This window comes from Egretta garzetta, unplaced genomic scaffold (assembly GCF_000687185.1).
Source record: "Egretta garzetta isolate BGI_Z169 unplaced genomic scaffold, ASM68718v1 scaffold425, whole genome shotgun sequence".
In the NCBI taxonomy this organism is placed as follows: Eukaryota; Metazoa; Chordata; class Aves; order Pelecaniformes; family Ardeidae; genus Egretta; species Egretta garzetta.
This window is the reverse complement of record NW_009259796.1, coordinates 1454255-1468796: the sequence shown is the minus strand read 5'-3', so window position 1 is coordinate 1468796 and position 14542 is coordinate 1454255. Positions and strand designations below refer to the sequence as shown.

At 41.1% G+C, this 14542-nt stretch overlaps 1 protein-coding gene across 4 annotated transcripts in view; it reads left to right on the top strand.

The window, feature by feature from the left end:
• The window catches only part of TFDP2 (transcription factor Dp-2), a 65958-nt gene that overhangs the window by 9523 nt on the left and 41893 nt on the right, over positions 1 to 14542 (top strand). Inside the window, exons 1-6 of one of the 4 annotated variants that reach the window (XM_035895274.1) lie at positions 5504 to 5695; positions 5907 to 6010; positions 9717 to 9838; positions 12284 to 12331; positions 13548 to 13710; positions 14258 to 14401. In XM_035895274.1, coding sequence (XP_035751167.1) covers positions 5608 to 5695; positions 5907 to 6010; positions 9717 to 9838; positions 12284 to 12331; positions 13548 to 13710; positions 14258 to 14401 — 669 coding nt within the window. In that variant the 5' untranslated portion in view covers positions 5504 to 5607. Of the gene's footprint in view, positions 1 to 5503; positions 5696 to 5906; positions 6011 to 9716; positions 9839 to 12283; positions 12332 to 13547; positions 13711 to 14254; positions 14402 to 14542 lie in introns of those variants that run through there. The other 3 variants (XM_035895273.1, XM_009639749.2, XM_009639748.2) reach the window with 3 other exon arrangements.

Here is a 14542-nt window from a genome sequence, read left to right as displayed (position 1 = left end):
GGGAGGCCGCTGCCGGGGTGCTGGGTCCCGTTACGGGGTTCCCCAGCGCAAGAGACAGACGTAGCGTAGAGGGTCCCGCCAAGGGCCATTAAGATCACAACAGGACTGGAACATCTCTCGTAAAGGGAAAGGCGAAAGGCTGAGAGAGCTGGGACTGTAGCGTGGGGGAAGAGAAGGCTTCGAGGAACTTGCCGGTGTGTATAAACACCTGAAGAGAGGGTGCGTGGAGGATGGAGCCAGGCTCTTTTCAGTGGTGCTCAGTGACAGGACCAGAGGCAGTGGGCACAGACTGAAACAGGAGGGTCACTGAACATCAGAAAACACTTTTGTCACTGTGGGGGTGACCGAGCACTGGCACACGTTGCCCAGAGAGGTTATGGAGTCTCCATTCTTGGAGATACTGAGAAGCCCTCTGGACGTGGTCCTGGGCAGCCTGCTCTGGCTGACCCTGCTTGAGCAGGGGGGTTGGACAAGTGACCTCCAGAGGTCCCTCCCAACCACTCTGTGATTCTGTGTGCAGATGCTTGTAACTTTGCTTGTTAAGTACATATTTTACCAAGAATAGTTAGTTTAGGTTGGGGGGTGTTTAGATATGAGTTAATGTTTTTCATAAACTTGAGAAGTTGGGGGTTGATCAGAATTACTAGTTACGATAAAAGCAACAGCAAAATCATTAGAAATTATCAGGAAGGCTCGGGTTTGGGGAAAAAAATTCTTACCAGACTTTTAGCTGGAAAACTAATGAGAATTTGTTTAATAATACTGTTTCTAAGTTCTTGTTTTGATGTGCCTTTAGCTTATTTTAGAAGTACTTGACATACATGATCTGCAAGTAAGGGATATTCTTAAAAGTAAATCAGATCAATTAAATACACAGAGAAGTCACCTGGAGCAGAAGCTTAATTTTCAGTAGATAATGACCTGAAAATTTAAAGAACTCTAAATTTGTAAATGCCTGTAAAAAAAAAAAAATAATAGAAGTTACTGAAATCATAGTTTGTTACCTTTCTTGGGGAATACTCTTGCACGTAAAAAATTAGTTCAGTTCACATGTTAACCGTTCTGTTTGCCTCCTAAACAAAATCTATTGGCTGACCCAGTGTGTCTGTATCCAAGTGAAGGCACCGGGTACTGGTCTACTTTTGTCTATGAACAGTGAGTTGACAGTTATTTAATAGCATGTGGAAGAAAAAAAGCAACAGTTTTCAACTGGTTAACTATGAGTGACATATTTGATTGTCATCTTAAAATCTATAAAGTAGATCATACTGTCCTTAATACTTTTTCGTTACTATATTCTTCAATTCTGTGAATTTACATGGTGTTCTCTGTTTATTGCTGTGGGGGGAAAAGGGAGTCCAGCTCCAGACTGCCAGTCTTGCAACAGACTCCACAAGGGGGGATCCCTTAATCAGATCAAATTGCAATCCACATTGCTTTGGGTGGGAGTCTTAAATTTTAATACAACTTCACAATTAACTTTGTTTCAATACATCTTTTTTTAATGCAGTACCTAATTTTTACTAAGTCCTGATAGGGCTGGCGTTTTAGAAACTTGCACAGGACTGCCATATGCCTGTGCTACTGTGATGGAAGCAGTAAGGCAGGTCTCTTTTTTTCTTTCTTTTTTTTTTTTTTCCATTAACGTTTTTACCATTTTCTGCCTTTGCTTGTGATGTAGTCTTTTGCTTGCTTTGATAGACATCTTCTCTGGCAACAGTGCCAGTTAAGTTGGCTCTGGTCACCTCATGGCTTCTTTTGAACATTTAAACTTTGCTTAGTGCCAAAATAGCTATGTAGGTGGCTGCGCAGTTCACTGGACCCAGGAACAGATTCAGCCAAAAAATACCTATTGTTCCCCCTTGCCAAAGGAAAAGAAGGCAAGCTCTGCATAGCCATAGCTGTGGCTCTGCTGGCTTGCGGGCAGGAATGAGCATTGGTGATGAGGTCTGCATGAATGAATTTTAGTGGCAGCGTGCTGAATATCTGCCTTAGGGGTTTCCAGCTTGAGGCCTGAAGAGCGCTGGGAGTTCGTTGTGTGCTTGAAGTGATCTGCTAAAATGACGAAGACAACAGAATCAGTTATCAATAGGCATATGCTTGGTACTTTGAGATTCATACAACTGTTAACTCTTACAAATTTGCCTCAAATTGAACAGTAAAAGACTGAAAATGTACTGGGCAGTGTAAGCCTGAAGTACACTGAAATATTGTCTGCCCCATTTTGTTTTTTCTCCTCTACAGATCTCTTCGATTTCATATATTTCTAGATATGTGTGTGTTCCTGCAGACTATGGAATTTTTAAAGTTAGGTTTATAGCCTAGTAAGTTTGTGCAATAAGCAAATGAAGAAATGTACCAAGAAAATACATGCATATTAATAGCAGGTTAGTAATTCAGTTTTCTATATCCTTTTAAAATACTCTATCCTGATCTTGGAGATCAATATATGTTTTAGTGTAGTAGAGGAGCCTGAGGACACATCGCATATGTTATTGCAAAATATCCTAATGAGCTTCTGATATTTCACAACTCTGAACTGGGGTTTTTTTGCCATTACCGTCAAGCCATAGGCTGTATTATTTAGAATGGCTGTTCATTGATACACTTTAAAAAATGTGGACATTTGTTTGAGCTCTGAATATTAAATCAAAATGACCAACACTTCCCTGGTGTTTTGTCTAAAAATTCAGAGACTTTTTTTGTTGATGTATGCATTGTGTGAGACCCCAGCTGGTTGGTCTGTGCTTCCCATCAGCTATGGTTTCCTTCAAACTGACTGTGACAGATTCTATAGATTCTCCAGTTGACATTGTTTCTGATTATCTTTGTGACTAAGCTGCAGACGTAACAGATTTAGTTATACAGGAAAAAAAATCACTAAAACCTCTTTAGCTTCATATTTGTATAAAAGTCCATGTTGTTTGTGTGAAGTTAAGCTATTTAGGATGCCACATAACAATTTAAAGTTGGTCTTGTGGGATGGTATGTTAGTGTGGGCATGTGAGCATATATGTACATAAACATGACTAACTTTGTTCTGTGTCTGCTTGAAGCTGAATATCATTTAAATTGGATTTTTCTTTGTGTGTGCAAGTAAAAATACTTGTAAATGCCGGGAAGAATAATAGTTATATAGTGATCATGTTTTTCTAAAAATGAAAGAATAGCAATACTGGTTTTTCTCCATGAGAAACAACAATACTGGTGACTGAGGGATGGAAAAATAATTTTGTAGAAGCAAAGTGCTTTGTTCTAAGAGAAGCATACATACGTCCACTGACAGATTTTTATTTTGAATTTGTATCAGTGACGAGCATGCTCCGTTTGTGGTGGTTTTATATACATTGCAGTTAAAGCCTCTTGGTGAGAGTTTTAAGCGGGTTTCTTTCCCATGCGCTCAGTTTTCCATAGGTAAAATGGGAATAATGACACTGACCTCCTTTGTGCTTTGCAAGTACTGCCGAGAAACGCTATATAAGGATTGAGTATTATTATACAAATCATTCTAGTTTGATCCATCTCTGCTGATCTTTTTCATCCATGCAGTAAGATTACCGTGACTAGGAGGCTGATGGGTCTCTTTGTGTTCAGCTTATCACTGTACACACTGCTGTTTTTCAGTGGAACATAACTCAGTGTAATCTTTTTGCCCCCAAATGATGGTCGTTATTAAGACTTGGCATTTATTTAGAATTTGATCATGTTTAAAGCCTTTTCAGTTGCTATGTGATAAAGTATATATAATTAGTTTGGTGATATTTCTGCTCTAAGTTGAATACAGAAATCTGTTGAATATGTTTTAGATGATCTACAAACAGTGTGACATTTACTTCTTCCTACTTTTTCCTGTACTGGTTTGTAAATAAGACTTGAAGAGATTGTTCTGTTGATGCTTGCTGGTTTGTAATGCTACCTTGCCTTCAAAACTGCTCTTCGGCAAACAGGGGTGCGCTAAGCTCAAAAATTTGGTGTAAAATACCAGCTGGTCAACTTAGCAAGCAAGCGTGTGCTCTCTGAGCTGGTTGGACTCATGTCAGCAGTTTCCAGTTTGCAGTGATGTTTTTGTTGCACTGGGATGGGTCCTGGCCAGCTCCAGGTCTTTCAGTGGCAGCTGAGTCCCACAGGCCTAGGGCTGCTGCTGAGCAGGGGCCGCCAGCAGGACAGGATACTCTTGGAAGTTCAATTTCTCTTTGTTCAGAGAAGAGTAGTGACACTGGCGATATTGACTGCAAAATCTGTCTCTTCAGGTTGGGGTGCTTGATGCCATGTATTTGGAAATGCATTAACTTTTTGCAGCAACTAACTGAACCAACTATCATGTTTGCTGTGAAGAGGGATGGGAAGGTGGTGTTTCCACCATTAAATATTTGGAGCATTTTAAGTCACATGAGTATCTGGACTATGACTATGACTATTTTTGAAAAAAAGAAAACAGGAGAGAGGGGAATATTTTATTCGTAAGTGGTAGAACTTCATGTTTACCATTTTTTCAGCTGCTGACAAACACAGGTGTACTAAAAAAAAAAAAAAGGAAAAAAAAAAAAGACCATGGTTCAGGACCAAGCGAGGAGAGAAGAGCAGGCAGTGGAGGAGAACAGGTTATATGAGAAAAGACCAGGGAACAGAGCTGTCAAACACCACTGAGTCAGCTCAGGACCATCTGGGCTAAGCTGCGTGTTGGCTGGCTCCTGTGGAAGGAAGGAGGAGGGCAGGGCAGGGCAGGGGTGAGGGCTGGTGTCTGCGCCGTTCTGAAGGAACCTGTCACCTCAAATGCCTTTGGTTTCTGTCTGCTAGTGCCAGAGAGCGTGAATAGCTCTTCAGGAGCCGATCCTTGTCCTTACAGCTCGTGACCCCAGCTAGACCCAAGCTGGCTCTGTGGATTACGAGGCAGTGGCAGCTCTTCCTTATGTTTGATTCTGCCTCCAGGCCCACCACTGTAATTCCCCATTTTGAATAAGGCTGTGCATAAGAAAGGGGGGAAGTATTTGATTGATCGATTCCCAGCTCTCTTGCTTTGAAACCGTCAGAGACAGGAGCTGCTGCTGCCACAATGTCCATAGATAAGTGAGTGTTCACCGCTTAGAGTGGCTTGTGTTTGAACACTCGTGGGGCAGTGGTAGTGCTGCGTGACAGTTTTGATTAAGACATTAAGTGTGAATTAATCAAGATTACAAGATATGATTTGGAATGGAGGAGGAGCAGCAGCATTTGTGAGGCCCTCAGCATAGAGCTGCACTCCTCTGTGTGAAGGCAGAATGAGGCAGATCTGTAAGCAGTCCAGGATCACAAAGATGATAAACATCTTGGGATGAGAACACGCTGGGTTAGAGGTGGCATGGCCAGCTTTATCTTGATGTCCAGCCGCCTGCTCTGTTGCTTTTGATAAGTTACAAAGGTGTCATTTGCTCCATCTGTACAGTGGTAGGCTCTGATAGGCTTACTTCACTGATCTTTGAAGAATGCTTCTGTCAGATGAGGAATGGTTAAGGCTACAAATGGTTAAGGCTACGAAGTTATATGGATACATATTTTGTACACATCCTTGTGACTATAAATAGGATTTGTATGCTGACTTCTTTCTAGAAGTATACTTACTAACTTCTAATGCTGAGGTATGGCAGGCTGTGTGTTCTTTGTCTTAGGCAAGAAGAAATTGTTTCTGGAAGTAAAATACTAACACGTGATTTTAAAGGTAAAATAGCAAAGGTGTAGTTTTGTGAGGTGTCCTTGTGACATCTGCTAGAAGGTCTGGAGGCTGTTACGTGAGGGTGTGTTTGCAGTATGCGAGACAAAAAAGCTAACCTGATTCTAAAACTTTAAAATGGTGTGAGAATTTGCCAAAGTGTTATTCATAGGTTACTAAGGAAGTAATTTAAAACTCTCTTTTTACTGCTTTTTTTTAGGTAATATTTCAATAATCACATTACCAGTTTCCAGCACCAACTCCCCAACTAAGATTTTGCCAAAAACCTTAGGACCAATCAATGTGAATGTTGGACCCCAAATGGTAAGTTTTGCAACTCCGGTAATGCTAACTTGTGTAACTAGCTGCGTGACTTCCTGTTGATGTAATATGGAAACAGTGAAGAACAAAGGTGCAAGCAGTGCTAGGAACTTGCCGCTTCCTGCCTTGGCCGCAGAGGCTGCTGAAGTGCCCCACCTGGATGGAAAGGTGATGACGTGTGGGAACAGCAATCTTGGCATGCCAGAATTGCCGCTCCCTGGCAACAACGATCTTGTGGGACCTTAGGGGATGCCTATCTTTCTGGCTTCGAATGGAAATTGAAACAACTTTACCAGTTGACATTTTAACTATTACTCAAAAGTGTATTAAGAAAAAAAAAATCTCATTAAGAATGTTACTGATACTGTTTGAATACTTTGAGTCATGTTCTCACCAGTAGATCTCCAGCGTTGCCAAAGACTAAACGTCTCGGATGCATCACTAGAGGTTTAACTCGTTGCAACTACTCTTCTTAAAACTGTCTTTTCCTGTCAACAATAATTGTATATGAGAGTATATTGCTGTTTCTGGGATTTTGGATCTGGTTTTGAGAAAAATTTGGGGGTTTTTGGTGGCCAGAGAACCAAATAGGCAATACAATGAACTGTTTCTAGTAGCCTGATGCCAACTTGGCTAACTACTTAGCCTGAGTACAAGAACCAGTTAATATGTTTTACAGATAATTGTGGTGGGCCTTTTTCACATCAGAAGGTATTACTGTTCTTCAGTGGCTCTCATCCCGGTTGGACAGATGGGCGCAAGCATTGCAGCCAGGCCCCCGGGCCGCATCCTCCGCTGGGCAGAGCTCTCCATCTGAAGCAGTAGCTGCAGGCTGCCTGGCAGAGCGCAGTGCTCCTCAGTGCCTCAGTACTGATGCGAGTGTTGCTAGAGCATGTGCCCTGCAGCATTTCACTGAAATGGTGCTACTACAAAAGATTGGTTTTGTGAGAGCAATAAATAGCCGAGAACAGGGGGGAGCAGTCAGTTAATGCAGTTCCTAATCTTGCGAGTGACTTCTCAAGGCCCTGCTTTTGGTTGAAATGAACCCTGTTTTGAAATGAACCCTGTTTAACAGTTTAGGTTCTATAGGCAGGTAGAAGTTGCAAAAGCTACTGCATGGTGAGACACACCCATTTTGGTTTATTTCTTTTTAATTTTTATTCTTTTAATTTTTTAAATTATCTTATTCTGCTGCTTTACAAGAATAGATCTATATTCAGAAAACATTTTCTTATTAAGCCATTAACACAAGTCTCCTGAGACATCCAGTGTACGGCTGTGTTGTGTCCCAGACCATTTAAAAGAGAATGTTCCCAGGTTCTTAACAGTGGGAATGTTAACATCCCTTTGGCATCTCCTCTCCGCTGCTGCGAGGGGTTTGTGGCTTATTTCAGCCCCGCAGGTTACAGCCCTTGTGGCTGCTCCAGGCGCTTCAGACAAGCGGCCCCGCAATCGTGGAGCGGGCTGCTGGCTGAACAGTGGCGGCTGCTCTGATCCCCTGGGGGCACGGCTGTGCAAACGGTGAAATCAGTGCAGTTTGCGGGCTGGATTCTTGTGTACGGGTGCCTGTTACAGTTTCTTCAGATTCAGTCTGTAGGTGTAAATTTAACAGCATAAGCATTATTGATAAAATGTCAGTGCTTAGTGACAGGGATTTAACGTGTCCTACAGATGCTCTATTTGCTGAATTAGGGTGAAGTTTTCTTTTTCTTTTTTATGCCATGCAGTGAATTTATGTCATTACTTCAAGCACACTGGAAAACTGTTTGCTGTTAAGAGGAGGTGGAATTAGTCCTCTGACAATACTCAGTGTAGCATTTTTTTGTGCAGGCAAACATCCAATAGTGAATTTGAAAGCAACACTGAAATCACACCGATTTGTATACCTGTGACATCGGTGTCCCCACCGCCAAGAGCTTGCAGCTTTAACAAGGAGCTGTGGGGAGGTGCATTTCTGTGCCCCTGCAGCTACAGGGGGCTGCAGGGAGCTGGTGTCCACCCCCCAGGTGGCACTGGCAGGCAGAAGGATGGGAGTGCGGTGGCGGTGGGAACACCCCAACGTGGTTTTGCCACCTCAGCTTGTCACAGCGCTTGTCAGGGGAAAATGACGAAGAGATTGGACGTACAGTACTCTTTTGTGACATGTTTGACCTGCAAGACGTCAGCAGAGCAGTGTGGAACTTCAGAGGGGGCGGAATGTGGTGAAATGCATTTCAGTATGCAAGGTACTTAAAATCTTTTCTCCCTGGCATGTGTCTGCCATATGCTGGCAGAACCATATGCTTACTGCAAATAAACATTATTTATAGTGTTGCGAGAAGTTGATATAAAATGTACTGGATTGGATTGATGGTTAATTGAAATACTGCATTACTGATACTGGTGGGACAGCAGTGCTGAACTTGAGCAAGCTTTTTTAAAAATTAATCATTCTGTCACAAAATATTTCTGCCTTTAAGCCAACGTAGCAGTAAGTTGATACCTTTCCTGTGCCTGCACCTGGTGTGTAAAGCAGCCAGACAGGGATCTTTTGCTCTCCAGTATCAACCAGTAAATACCTAGCTTGTACCTGTGTTTTGGTTTTCCTAAATTTTTGTTTTCACTTGTTTCTGCCAAGCTATCCACTCGCAAAAATCAGTGAGATAAATTCATGTCTTTAAGATAAAAAATACATACATGTAGTCACAGTGTGGTGTCAGGAGGGACGTGAAGTGAATGCTCGGTGAGCTAAGGAGATAGGAAGTTCTTCAGATACCATTTTTTCTACTCGTTTAAACAATATTGATGGATACCAAGCGAAGTGTCTGCTGTATACTTCCATGGGTGTAGGGTAAGTCAAGGTAGTAAAGGAAGTTTCCAAGTTTAACACAGTAGGTACTCAAAATGTCACTAGCAAGTGGGGTAAAGGAAAGTAAAGTTTAAAAAAGTAAAAGAAGGTATATGAGTAAGAAGCATTGTCCAAGAAGCTTTAGAGTCTTGCCACACTGGAATAAAAATAATTTAGGGTGTTTTATTTTAAAGATTAACTAATTAATACTGTTTCATTTGTAAATACTATCTAAATTCTTCTGATGACCTTCTTTAAAGAGTGAACTTCAATGTGATTTAGAAGTTGAGACCAAGTGTCTTAGTGTTAACAATCATTGTACATACAACTTCACCAGGTTTTAATAAATGTAAATTCTGTCTGTACTGCACAGACTTTACCTTGTACCTATGGAATAAAATGTAGTATTATAACTTGCTGGAATGCCTTGAGATCTCGTGAATGCTAGAAACTGGTGCAGGGAATACTTTGCCTGCAGCTCAGACCATCTGTGGTACCAAAGACAGACAATTGCAAGAGACAGAACCATTGGAAAGGCGGCTTTATTGATTACAGTGATCAAGAAATTGCCTAGACGTACTCTCAAAGAAATGTATATAGGTACAGATCCTATCAGCTGTGCCTGGTAATTATTTCTATTTGTCTAGATCTTATCCATATGAATAATACAGTAACATGGTACAATCATTAGAAAACTTAATGGCATTGTAATTACTTTCCTGTATCTTCTGATGATGCCTTTTCTGTATATTTTGTCTGCAGCTTGCATTTGGTACAGAATTTTTTTTTTTTTTCCTTAGTACCATGCTTAGTATGAATTTGGGGCTGTGGTAACCTTTGTTTCCTTAAGAGATCTGTGTTTTTTATTTCTAAATGTCGTAGATCATAAGCACACCACAAAGACTGACCAGCTCAGGGAGTGTTCTGATTGGGAGTCCGTATAACCCAGCTTCAACAATGGTCACACAGACACACATAACAGAAGCTGCTGGCTGGGTCCCAGGGTAAGATTTTTGTTTTATTTAAGGATGTTTGAGGATCTGTTCTGATTTTTTCTTTTATTTATGCTGTTGTACCTATATGTTGGCTTATGGCTTCGGGAAGAGGCGCTTTAGTGTATTATGTGCTTTTGACGTCTGGAGCATGTGAACACAGAAGTACAAGCACCAGTCACTTCACCGTCTGTTTTAATTTTGCTTTGTGGCAGTGTCTGTTTCTTTGTGAAAATGGAGAGTCACAAATCCATGAGTCTTCCTAAAAGAAGCCTTTAGGTTTTTCCTAAGTTCATGGTATATCCAAGTAGCTTTGCTGTGAGGGTATCAGTGGGTGCCAGCAGGGGGAGAGACATCCAAAACCACTTCAAGAGGCATTTAAGAATAAAGCTCTAATGGAAAATTTTGAATGTAATCAATGTTGTATTTTTATTACTATTTTTATTACTATTTTACAGTAGCAACAAGTTTTCATGGGGTTCTGAGGTACTCCAGAGTAATGTGACTATCTTTATCTCTTCTAAGGAAATCTGATCTTTACAGTATTCCATTATTTGTTTGGTTTGTGGGTGGTGTTTTTTTTTAATACCAGTACTGCTGAGCTAATGTGTCTCAAGACAGATGTAGTGTTTTGCCTCTGAAAATTAAAAAGTAATTTATTTCTGTAGCTGGGTTAATGTTGCTAAACAGGTGATGAATGTCAGTAGTACCTTTCCAGCTTTAGAGGTGGGGAGTATAATGTTTGTGCTTTGACTTTCTTCAGTCTATGTGGTAAGCAAGGACTGAGTAAGCAAGCTGCATGCCTGGCTGAGCAGTTTTTAAGCTTAGGTTTTTTTGCTGAGTATGTGTTTGTCTCCTCAAATACCTTTTGAATCCACTTAGTTCTGATTTTCTTTGAAAAAGGAGTTGCAAAGACTACTTTGTTTCTGCAAATTTTGTGAAATATGGAGGCCAGGCAGAAGTTCTTTCAGTACCCAGAGGAGGGAAAAGCCATAGTGTCTGTTTGCATCTTGCTAAACCAGAGAATCAATGCCCATTAGTGTGCTTAAGCTCCATCCAAACCCAGGCGATGGAGATTCCCAGAGGGGAGCCTACTGGCAGTCCATCGACCACCACCACCAAGGAGAAGCACCACCCTTTTGTTTGTACGTTGTCAAAATCCAGCAACAGTATTTCCAATGAGCTTCACTGGTGTTTTGCAAATAAAAAGGAGCAAGGTGTTCTCCAGACTGGCCGATCAATATTGATCCCTGCAGAAGACCACGCCTTAGGGCATATTGTCATCTGAAGAAGAGGGGTGAGGAAGGGTCTGTGGTATTGCCGAACCTAAGCAGTGAGCCCTTGCTGAAGACAGTTCCAGAGGATTGCAAGTCCAGACTCCTTGCTTTCCCCGTTGTTTAGTCCTCTTCATAGATTCCAAATTGTTTCCAACATCAGATGAGACAACAGCATATTCACTCTCGGGGCTCCACGCAGCCTCTATCGGCCTGTCTGACCACCGCGACCAGGGGACGGCTCCATGCGCTGCTGCCCCCAGCTGGGCAGCAGGTGCGGGTAAGCACCATGGACAGGGATTGCCTGCCACCCAACTCCCACTGTCTGTGCAGGAAGATGTCTGCTGATGGGTTCCGGATCGCACATCCAAATACGGGCCGGCTTCCCCAAATACATGCAGGGTTTCATGGCACAGGTCTTCAAATCATCATTTTTGTTCAGCTCCCTTCATAACATTGTCAGGTTTTTAGCTGCTTAAGTATCTGCTGTGGGGCCTGGTTTTGAAACTGCAGGGTCACGCCGTGAAGCATTGTATCAGCTGCAACAATAAAGACAAGTTTGGAATACACCTTCTGACGTGTGCTTGCTGTAGCTAATAAACAACAATAAGGAAACCAGCAGTGATCGGTGACTGCTACGCCTATGCAGAATTCCTGTCAGCTACTTCTTCCGAGTCTCTCTCTCTTCAGCTCTGTATGCATCAGCTCTAATATGGACATGTTTATTGTTTTACCGTGGTTTTTGTTTAAAGATACCAAAACATTCAATGTCCTGAAAATATAGGATATATCTTATGTGCTGTTTAAAGGTATTTTTCTTCCACATGGAGGAATTTTAAATAGGAATTTTCAAAGGAGCTTGGCTTCTCCTTTTTAATGGGATTTGGTTATCTAGCTCACATCAGCATTTCCTGTAGTTCCAGATGAAGTGACTTCCCTAAAATCATATGGGCCTAAATCATGGTAAAATTGGGAATAGAACTGGTCTGGCAGTGAGCTCAACCAACCTCCAAAGTCCCAACCACCTTCTCTCAAATTTTGTCAAGCTCTGTGTGCGCTATTTTCCCCATTCAGTAAACACGTCACAGCAAACATAGCACCCAGCTAGGCCCCAAATACATTGATTTTGTTGGTCTAAATATATAATGTTATTTTCATCTAAGTTTGAATTGTCTTTTCTTAGGGACAGAAAGCGGACTCGAGAATTTATAGAATCAGATTTTTCAGAAAGGTGAGTATTATTGAACGTATAGATGTATTTTACGTATACGGTCATACCTGTTTTACTTCTTCAGACCTGCCCTTCAGGGAGATGGGTGTCCTGTTCCCACTTCCAGCAGGTCTCACTCCTCTGTCTAAAAGCCATGTTGTGTGTTATTCCTTGTAGTTATAATTAATTTCTCTTTGCTTTACCACTTCCTGATAAATACATTTGCTGTTAGAGATGATACTGGGAGTTGTGAAAAAAAAACAAAACATATCTTCAGAAACAGGATGAGGAGTGTTGGGTTTTTTTTAAATCATCTGGTGTTCCTTTTCACTCTTCCTTTTCTTCTGTCCTTCTTTCCAGTGTTCTGTTTTCTTAAATACATTCAAATTTTTGAAAAGCATTCTTGTATTTTAATGTTTTCCTTAGCTTGTTACTGTTGACAGAACTAGGCCTTTTCCTGTAAAATAAGATGTCCCTGAAACATATTATCAAACCAACTTGTAAAACTGTAATTAAAAAAAAGAACAAAACCCACAGCTGATCTTTTTAAAGGCTTCTGTTGAAATCTAGCTTGTGTGGTAAAGCCAATTGCTCCTGTTTTTTCCATTATAATTTTCTAAGCTCTTGCTTTTCTGGAGGAAGAAAGTGAATGGAAAATAACCCTGATGCTTGCCAGTTATTAATTTGGCACCATAAACCCCAACGAATATGCACTTACTCTCCACAAAAGAGATTCTTGGATCTCAGTCTTGACTAATGGCACAGATACTAACTTGGTTGTTAGGAAAGTTAAGGGATCTTCTGCTCTATTGTAAACCCGGGTGGCTCAGCCTTTCTGCTCTAAGCACAAACTTGCAATTACCCTCCTGTGTAAATCTGGCTTCCGGGCACAGAAACACCCTGTGAGGTTTCCCCCCTTTTTTTGGTTGCTCTTTTGTGAAACTACCTGGAGATGAAATACAAGTCCAGCTTTTTAAGCATCTGCCCAGTAGCATGTGTTCAAATACTGTCAATGTAGAAACCACCGAGAAAGGGGAAAGGGCTGCAGTACACTTTTTTGCCAACTTGTAAGAAACAAGAAACTGGTTCAAAAAAGCATAAACAGTTTTATTTTTCATTTAGGTAGTACGTAATGTCATGACTCCTGACTCCTGTTGCAAAAGGTAGACCTTTTGCTGTGTAACAAAGTAGCTTATTAACATTCAGGGTATTAAAATAATTACTTTTCTCCTTCCAGTAAGAGAAGCAAAAAAGGAGATAAAAATGGGAAGGGTCTGAGGCATTTTTCAATGAAAGTATGTGAAAAAGTTCAACGTAAAGGAACAACTTCTTACAATGAAGTCGCTGATGAGCTGGTATCGGAATTCACAAATTCTAACAGCCACCTAGCTACAGATTCGGTAAGCAAATATGTGTTGAAATTTGTCATACCATTACAAAATTGCCTGGTTTGTCATGGAATTCTGTCCCTTCTGTTTCTGCACTGTCCTGCCACACTCCATGCTTTCCTTCACTTACTTACTTAACAAATACAAAGGCTTGTCCTCTGAAATGTAAAAATACAGAATCAAAATGAAGAATTGAACTCCCTCTAAATGATAAACAAACCAGAGAAGTCTGCCAAAAGAATTAACCTTTAAAAAAAGGCTGCTCTTGTAGCCACCAGGTGTGGTCTTGTCAGGCTTTTCAACAGTGACAGACTTGCCCTGATGGGAATTTGCTGCTTCAAGCAGGTCTTCAGGCAGGTCTGAAGCTTCCATTTGCAACCAAGCACGCTCATGTGGTATCCAGGTAGTAGCACGGATGAAGGCACCATGTTTTACACCACTCTGACTTGAACTGCCATTTTGGCTTTTTATTGTCTACTCATCTATGAAGGATGTGTTCAATCTTTTTTTCCTTTTTGAATTCTTTGTTGTAATTAATGCTGCGTTGTTTTCTTAGCAGGCTTATGATCAGAAAAATATTAGACGGAGAGTTTATGATGCCCTTAATGTCCTGATGGCAATGAACATAATTTCAAAGGAGAAGAAGGAAATCAGATGGATCGGCCTCCCTACAAACTCAGCTCAGGAATGTCAGAATCTAGAGGTAAACTGAGGTAGACGGGAAATACAGTTCACAGGCTGCAATAATGGAGCCACTCTACTTTAGAACAGGGTTTTTTTTTCTTTATTTGAACCAGATTGGGTTTGATTCTTGCACACTCTGAAAATACAACTTTTGGTATTT